At 44.9% G+C, this 8,869-nt stretch overlaps 2 protein-coding genes across 5 annotated transcripts; both read left to right on the top strand.

The window, feature by feature from the left end:
• Positions 1-1,515: 1,515 nt before the first annotated feature.
• LOC147451602 (kinesin-like protein KIN-8A) lies at positions 1,516-5,547 on the top strand. Of its 4 annotated transcripts, none has more exons than XM_086517506.1 (9): positions 1,521-2,928; positions 3,021-3,297; positions 3,392-3,442; positions 3,517-3,609; positions 3,719-3,958; positions 4,148-4,270; positions 4,365-4,617; positions 4,756-4,988; positions 5,243-5,547. In XM_086517506.1, the coding sequence occupies exons 1-9, from the start codon at positions 2,138-2,140 to the stop codon at positions 5,276-5,278; spliced, it is 2,097 nt and encodes a 698-aa protein (XP_086373632.1). In that variant the 5' UTR covers positions 1,521-2,137; the 3' UTR covers positions 5,279-5,547. The 4 variants fall into 4 exon arrangements, with proteins under 4 accessions (XP_086373629.1, XP_086373630.1, XP_086373632.1 ...); XM_086517505.1 differs by having other exon boundaries at positions 1,522-2,928; positions 4,756-5,015; XM_086517504.1 differs by having other exon boundaries at positions 1,518-2,928; positions 4,365-5,015.
• Positions 5,511-6,231, top strand: LOC147451601 (uncharacterized). Its single transcript, XM_086517507.1, has 3 exons — positions 5,511-5,571; positions 5,669-5,726; positions 5,823-6,231. The coding sequence occupies exons 1-3, from the start codon at positions 5,519-5,521 to the stop codon at positions 5,910-5,912; spliced, it is 201 nt and encodes a 66-aa protein (XP_086373633.1). The 5' UTR covers positions 5,511-5,518; the 3' UTR covers positions 5,913-6,231.
• Positions 6,232-8,869: the final 2,638 nt, after the last annotated feature.

Below are 8,869 nucleotides of genomic sequence, written 5' to 3'. Positions count from 1 at the left end.
AATGAAGGTTGGGATCACCAATAACAAGGATCACCTACTCTTCACTCTTGTAGAAGGTAATATGATAATTTTTAGGAAGGACCTAAACCTGTCTTTCCTCTATAAACCACACTTTTAGAGATTTGGGGTGTGTGTGTGTGTGTGTGTGTGTGTGTGTGTGTGTGTGTGTGTGTGTGTGTTTACATACCATGCCAACAAGGGCTTGGGATTCACAATCTAGCTTGAATCTCTTTATGACTATACAAAGAAAAATGATGCTCTGATTACATGAAAGGGCCTCTCCTACAGGCTTTTGAGGAGCACTCATGCCTTGCTCTACAAGCATTGCTTGGGGATTGTGATGTTCTGAGGCAAGGACCCAGATGATGGCTTTCATGTCTTTCTACCCCAACAATTTCCTTCAAAGGAGGAATGTGGTCCTACATTAGCTGCACGAGAGGAGGGCTATCTTCTTTATGCCAAGGCACGTGCCACGTGTGGAGAGTAGCGAAAGGAAGATTCTAAACAAATGTTGATAGAACATGGAATTTTAGATAGCATGGGGGCTTGGGAGGGGCATCGGAGAGGACATGGCTAGGATTTTGTGAATGTCACATCCTCCCTCTGCTCAACATGTTTTTGTGAGCACACACCTCCCCTTGTCTATGCATTATCACTCTGGTGGCTCGTGCCAAGGCACGTTCCATGTGTGGAGAGTAGCGAAAGGAAGTTTCTAAACAAATGTTGATAGAACATGGAATTTTAGATAAATGGGGGCTTGGGAGGGGCATCGGAGAGGACATGGCTACGATTTTGTAACTGTTACATCCTCCCTCTGCTCAACATGTTTTTGTGAGCACACACCTCCCCTTGTCTATGCATGATCACTCTGGTGGTTCTGTGAATTGGGCACTTCCATGTTGAAAGACGGAATTGCTTCAATCACAAGTAACATTGAAGGCAAAATTGCTTCAATCACAAGTAACATTGAAGATGAAATTGCTTCATCACAAGTAGTGTTGGCATGCTCAAAGGGCATGTTCATATGGTGCATAGATTTACCAATTGCATGTAACTTGCAAACTCTTTGTGTTTACGTGGTGCCATTGCTAAAATTAATCATTGGGGTTGTAAGCATTTGGGTGAAAACTCGCTCCATCTTGAGGAGGAGTGGGACAACAACCGCACAACAAGATGCCACCAATCTTTAATGAGGGTGGGGGGATTATATGTGGCTCATTTCACACGTAAGGCAGGAGATGGGGCAGTCACGTTTGCAATGCTTTTGTTTCGGGGTGTTGATAATTCTAACGCTCTAGACCAAGAGTGTTAGTGTGTTTGGAAATGGGCCTTGTGCTTGCAGAGCAGGTCCAACAACTAGTTGGAAGCCAGGTTTAGGACGTGAACAGACCCTTACAAATTTTAGGCTAGTGAGAGACGTTAGAGGTGGCTTGGAGCTGAGGTTTGAAATTTAAAGCCTGGCCGCCAGTTTCGAAATGAGACGGAAAGAGAGAGAGAGAGAGAGAGAGAGAGAGAGACTGACACTTGAGAGGCTGACTTTCAAGTCTGCCTTTAAAACTATTAAGTTTGGCAAACGGCGCCGAGCTCGGGGTCCATACCTATACTTCTCTCTTCTGCTGACAAGTCGCCGGCGGAGCTTCCATCGCCTCCTTGTCTTTTCCTCTTCAGCTCACTTCAGCAAGTTCAGAGCGCCACACAATCACACGGACGCAAAGCAATAGAAGTTTTCCTCCTACACGTCCTAGGGTTTCTGCAAATTCTGCTTCAACACTTCCCGGGCTTTTTGGCTACAGAAAAGCAAGAGGATGTTCCTCACCGTGGTGTGGCCGAACGGTTGATGCCTTTGCTGTCCGAACTGCTTCTCGTCCTATCATGCTTTCCCGGTATGGAGAGTTGTAACTATTTTTCAACTCTAGGGTCCCTGATATTGCAGTTGCTGCTTGGGAACAACGTACTGCCTATTTCACCTAATTTTCTGGGTGCAAAGAGCATGAGATACGCTCGCTGAATTAGGAATTTGATGTGAAGCAGCTGCTCAAATTGTGACTATGCTCAGGAGAATGTATCAGTAAATTTCCAGCATAGGGTAACGTTTTTGCAGCTTCAGATCCTCTATTGTATTGTGGGTCTCTGCAGAATGCCCATCCGTTCTCGCTCCAAGTCTATTGGTTACAATGCTAGAAATGATCTTGTTGAGATGGATTTGGATAGTTCCAGTATGGAGAGTTGTGATACCCTCTCATCTGCATCTCACCTTGGTAACCTCAGATCCATGTCAAGAGGCAAACTGCTGAAGCCCTCAACAAAACAGCCAACAAAAACAGTACAAAATGAGACTAGCTGTATGCATCCCCTCCCATTGGGTATGCGTGGTGGCAGCCATGATAGCATTGAGCTCTTGAGCACCAGAAATTCTTCGTTGCAACGACGACAGACACTTGCTGCCATACCTAGGCTGAGCACACACATTGAAGAAGATGAGGCAAACAAAGACACGCCATTTAGCAGAGAATTCCTTCCTCCTGATGAAGGAAAGCTCATACATAGCCCTCAAATTGTTGGAGGCTTGCAGTACAAGACTAGTCCAAGCTACAGAAAGCTGTACAAGCCACGCAACAGCATTGACAATGCAAATATTTCAGGTTTCAGGGCCTCTAAAAAACTTGTCCTGGAGACAATGCAAGAGGATGCAATCGAAGGTCACGCAGATAGAATTAAGGTTTATGTGAGGCTCAGGCCCATGTCAAGCAAAGAGAAAGCTGTAGGGGCACGCTGTTGTGTTAGAGAAGCTAACAGAAGAGAGGTATATCTCACTGAAGCAGCTTCAGAATCTGACTACTTGAGGTTGAAGAGATTGAAAGGTCGCTACTTTGCGTTTGATGGCGCTTTTCCAGGTGACACAAGCCAGGAAGAAATATACCGCTGCAGGTGCACTCTCTCTTCATGATGCCAAATGTATGTTTAGTACCATAGGGGGAATGAATCTGCTAACCTGTTAACTCTACGTGTATGATCAACAGCACAGCACGGTTGGTGGAAGGGGTTTTAGAAGGACAAAATTCCTCTGTCTTTTGCTATGGAGCAACTGGTGCAGGCAAAACCTTCACCATGCTGGGAACTCCGCATGATCCGGGAGTGATGGTTTTGGCAATGAAAGACCTTTTTGCAAAGTTAAAGCAAAGAAGCACAGAACAAAAGCTTTCTGTAAGTTTATCTTACTTGGAAGTCTACAATGAGACAGTTAGAGACCTGCTTTCTCCTGGTAGAGCATTAGTGGTTCGAGAAGATGTGAAGCAGGTACTACTTGATGAAACCCACACCACATATGCCTTTCTCAATAACAGGTGTTTTATATGATCAAAGCTAATCAGGGCCTTCTTTCACCAACCAGGGGGTAGTTGTTGCTGGAATTACTCAATACAAAGCGTTTTCGGAATATGAGGTAGGTGAAATTGGCTTCGTTGAGCTTCTGGTGTTTGTTAGGAGCTGGATGTAACGTGATGTTGTAATGTGTAGGTCATGGCATTGCTTCAGGAGGGTAACCTGAATAGGACCACAGAACCCACTCGTCTGAATGAAACCTCCTCTAGATCTCACGCAATCTTACAGGTTTTTGCTTGATACTGTCCAGGCAATCATCCAAACAATGCAGTTAGCACTTTGTATCTGAGTATGGTTGCCTTTGCCCACTCATTTACGCAGAATTGCATGTTGTCAGGTGATAGTGGAGTACAGCACCTACGTTGACTCGCATCTTGTGACTCGCATTGGAAAACTCTCTCTCATTGATCTTGCAGGGTCAGAAAGAGCAATAGCAACTGACCAACGCACTCTGAGGTCCTTGGAAGGGGCCAACATCAACCGGTCATTGCTGGCTTTGAGCAGTTGCATTAGTGCTCTTGTAGAGGGGAAAAAGCATATACCATTTCGCAATTCTAAGCTTACTCAGCTTTTGAAGGTTATTCCCTTGTCTGGGACTCAAGTGTAATTGATGCCTTGAGGGTTTCTTATGCTGTTCTTTGTGTCATTGACCATACTGATCTACGCTCAATCACTAGGAACTAAGAGAGATGCATTGACATGCATTCGCCGGAGAGTATTTAATTTGTATTTATATGCCTTCATATTTTATTAATTTCTATCTCAGGACTCTTTAGGTGGAGCCTGCCAAACAGCTATGATAGCGAACGTGAGTCCAAGTAACCTCTCGTTTGGTGAAACACAAAACACACTCTATTGGGCTGATCGTGCCAAAGAGATCCGCACAAAGGTGAGCATTGTCAATCACCTCCCCTCCTTATCTTTTTGCTGTTCGATGGAGGCCAAGTGAAAATACTGAATGTTTCTCATGTAAGTTCTTACAGGGTCCTTTAGTAAATGAGGAACAAATTCCTGGGCCAGGTCAGGATCAGCTACAACTTGTATTAGAATTGCAGAAAGAAAACCAACAGCTGCGGATGCAAGTTGCTCAGCTGCAGCAGAAGGTACTCAGCCTAGAGAGCAAGACAGTGGCTGCAGTTCCAGCAGCTGTCTATGATGGCTCGTTAGCAGTGATAAGAAGTCCTTCAGCAGCTCTTGTAGGCAGATCAGTTCTGAAAGAGAACAAGGTGGACTCAGGTATTGATGCTGCCTCACAAGAAAAGCATGTTTCAAATTGTACAGAAAATAAATCAGATGAGGTCTCAATTGACTCCTCTTATACCTGCAACCATGTAGAAGGCCTGGTGAATTTACATCCTGACTATGTGACTACAGATGTTCAACCACCACAAATAAAGTGTGGCAACACTCCCTTGAGGACTCCACTGACACTCTCTTCAATCAAGAGGAAAGTTCTGATGAGAAGTCCAGTTGCCCCTTGTCCGAACCCAGCCCTCAGCTTCCATTCAATTTCAAGAGATCATTTTTGTAGAAAACGCACTTTCTGGGATATCACGAACAGTCCCTATGCCAAATCAACTTCTCGCAATATCAGAAGCAACACCCAGGTTCAGACCCCATCCATGCTTTTACAAGTAAGCATGCTTTTATTCTCCTCCCATGCTTCCCCATTCAAAAGATTGATCAATTGTTTTGATTATATTATTCACAAACGGTTCGCGGGTGGTTAAGCTTTTTTGTTTTTGTTTTTTTTTCGCATGTTGCATTTTTCTTTCATGTTGTGCTGCTCCTGCTGAGTAGTGCCTGCTGCATTTTCTGGTGAGTTATCTAGTTTCTTAATAATGATAGTTCTCTGCACCAGCCCGGTTTCCTACGTGGGCGTCCATCTCCCAACTGACCTGTTCGTCTAACATGGCCGATGGCGTTGATATTGCCTGAACACGCCACCTTCAGCTGCATGAGTACCAGTAAAAGGTCCCCAGGAAGTTGTCGGAGCATGCCTGATTTTTGATGGAGAATTTCTAGGGGCTCTTAAGACATTGATTACTACACATTTGGAGTAGAAAGCCAACTGCTGAGGCAGAGAACTTATAAGAAGCTTTTATATTTTTGTGAAGGAGAAACCTGATGATGTCATATGATAATGAGAATGGAAGGACTTCAAGATCTTGACGCCCCTAATTGTTTCTGGCAAGTCATATGAACCATAAGCACTCTCTCTCTCTGTCTCTCTTTTTTTTGGGGAGTCTCTCTCTCTCTCTCTCATGCATTTTGTCCTTCATGACAGGATGCATGCGGAACTCCTATTGAATGGTTTATCTTTAAACAAAGTCATGAACAAGCATGTAAGTAGTCTTGAAATTAATTCCAATTTAAAGAAGCAATAATAGATGGAAGGAAGGTAGTCAATGAGCTGCTGCTTAAATGAACCTTGTGTGCAGAAATGGATTGTACTGGTCAGTGTGGTTGCCCATTGGTTTTCTGAGGATGTAGTTAAAAGGCCAGTCTACAGTAAAGTGGTAGTATTTTAGAAGTATGTTCAACAAGCAAGAGCTCACTGCCCCTGTTCTTTTGCATTGTGTAGTGGCCAATGTGGGTAGCTCACACAACAGCTGCCATGTTGATATTTATCAGCAGCCTGCAGTTCTCTATATGTTGATTCCGGTCTGGTAAATGGTGATAAGATATGCCTCGCCTCTTGGGACCATTATCGCTTACTATTTGTTGTGAGTGGTGATGACAATCAGCTCCCAAGCATTAGCAACCTCTTCACATTTACTGCTGCTCTCTTTACTAGATTAAAATACAAAGATGCCTTTGTAAAATGAAAGTCCTTTCAAAGGTTTTTTGTTTCTTTCTCCTTGCTTTTGTGCATCAAACCCTTTCCTAGCTCAATAAGGTAAGGTTGGCCCTTGCGAGTTTCTTGCAAGTTCTGGTCTTTGTTACTGTACAGATGCACTGCATTGCAGCATACGAACGATGCATTTGTCCACGCTAGGGAAAATGGTTGGCTCTTGTGTATGCAAAATACAATCGATGCATTCGCCCAAAGTGTAATAAGAGGAGGATTCAACAATGAAGGAGAGGTCTGAATTTGAAGAGCTTCATCTCTGCGTGAGATCTTCAGGGAAGATTGATTTAATAAGTTTCCTACGACGTTAAAACTCTCTTCTTCTCTCTCTCTCTCTCTCTCTCTCTCTACATGGAAGAGCTACCGCAGAGTGATCTCCGCAGCTTATCGACGTTCTTAGCCAGGCAAAGACGCAGTGCAGTTGGGATCAAGCAAATTGAGAGAGAGAGACAGAGACTCTAATTCTTCGTCACCAGCTGGAGGCTAGCCTGAAGCTACAGAGTGGAGAGTAGCAGTCTCTTCTCAAGTGTATGACCATCCTGTGATCGTCGAGAAGAGAGGACCAACCCCACAGAGGCCCTTAGCACTAAAGGGCACGGGAGCAAAGAGATGGGATCTACGTCTGAGGGTGCGCGCATGAATCTCAAGGAGATTCGAGGGCTCAAAAAAATGGGGCGTGGGGTGCTGCTCGCACAATTCGAACCTGGGTGGGCGTTGGGCAAGGCGCATGGCTTATCCGGCCCCCCATGCGCATATGTTGACCATGGTGGGCAACAAACGCATGATAAGTCAACGTGGCCAGGTGTGCCCATGTCCAAGTTTACTTTTCGGCGTCCTAGTTTACTTCTGGTGTATCCTACGGCCTTGTATGCCTCTGCTTTTGTGCCCGAGCTTCTCAGCCGTAGATCCCACCTCTGGGGCTTCATTTAATGCCCCGTGCCCTTTAGTGCTGAGGGAAGGAGGCCGAGAGAGCCTTTTGCCGTAGGCTACCCACGTGACTAAAGGGCAGGGGGTCTTCAATGAAGACCCCATCATGGGATCGATGGCAAGCAGGCCACGCGGGCATCTCGAGGACGATCAACAGCCAACAAAAATGCCTTGCCTTGCCGTCCATGTGGGCATCTCGAGATGAGCAATAGCCAACAAAAATGCGAGGTCAATGTCCCTCCCATGACTTGAACTTGCGACCTGGACTTTGGCAACGTGACGAGCTAACCACGCGGGCACGTGCATTTTGTTGCCCTCAAAGCATTTGTACACACACTCCCTTGTCATGGATCCCATGACGGGGTCTTCATTCAAGACCTTGTGTTATTTAGTCTTGAGGGTAAGCTACCTCCTCACGAACACACCCTCTTTTCGAGCTTCTTTTTGTGCCATGTGGAGTCCCTACATCCTCTTCATCGTAATAGAGTAGTGTAGATGATCGCCATGAGGGCACAGTTCCTTGTGCCTTTTCCACCTTCTACAAAGACGGGCTTGACATAAACTAAATTTTTTTCTTCTAAAAGCTTAGACAATCCCAAGAGGCAAAGTTTTAGAGTTATAATTGCCTATATTTGAAGGTTTTTGGCCTGCCAAAGGCTTAGTATCCATATGGGTGAATGTCATACAATTCTAGTTGTGAGATATATGTCCCTCAAAAGAAAAGAGCTTTAAAAATCTTGAAAAGAAAGGAATCATGTACTTATTCTAATTACTTTCTATTTGGATCTGGGTCCTTTCGGTATGTATTAGATGGAATCTTTGAAAGATGCCAAAATTTAAAGTCTTGCTACGTACTGGCTCCCCCTCCCCTCCCTGTATTGCACCCTCCTAGGCGGGTAGATCTACAACATGTATGCCCTGTCACCACCTTCTCCTTGCACCGCTCTGTCATCAGTGCTGGCATATGGCATCCTCACCAATGAGGCCAAGTGCTGTGTGTTGCTCCGCAAGATGCAGGCGTGATTGCTAAGCTGCTCCCCTCCCTCTTGCTCCCAGCGGGACACCTGCCGCACACTACCCACCTCCTCCCCTTCTCAGCAGATTTCGTTGCTATTGCGCACGCGTGTGCACACACACACACACACACACACACACACACACACAAAAGGTTCCCCAAAAATCTCCTGTGCCGCTTCTCACGCAGGCAATTCACGAAAAAAAAAATCCGGCTTTCTCTCTCCCCATGCACGCTCTTCCTTCAACACCCCCGCTCTCCCTTTGCTTCACCTTTAGCTTGTTGGTTGTGTTAGCACCTCTTGCCTGCACTCTCTCTGTGTGCCTCTTTCATTGTGCGCCACATGCCAACCCATATGATCGCCACCCAAAAAAAAAAAAATCTTCTTCTTTCTCTCTCTCTTTCCACCTCCCCACCTCCCTTTTCCTTCCAAAAAAAGACTCCACTAATATCTTTTAGGGAAAATTACCAAAATACCCTCTAATTCATGGAAATTCCCAAAATACCCCTCAAATTTCAAAAATCCCTATAATGTCCAAATTTTCCAAAATTCCCAAAACACCAGAGTCAACATCTTGAAAGATTAAAAACATTCGTTCAAGCTCATATGAGCATTATATTTTTTTGAAAGCTTTTTGTTCAAAATGCCCTTTCCTTTTTCATTTCACTCCAAGCCAGAAAATCTTTGTAGATTC

Source organism: Adiantum capillus-veneris, chromosome 8 (genome assembly GCF_014529385.1).
Source record: "Adiantum capillus-veneris isolate H3 chromosome 8, ASM1452938v2, whole genome shotgun sequence".
Taxonomy (NCBI): domain Eukaryota; kingdom Viridiplantae; phylum Streptophyta; class Polypodiopsida; order Polypodiales; family Pteridaceae; genus Adiantum; species Adiantum capillus-veneris.
The sequence above is the reverse complement of the archived record's forward strand: the minus strand, read 5'-3'. Positions and strand labels throughout refer to the sequence as shown.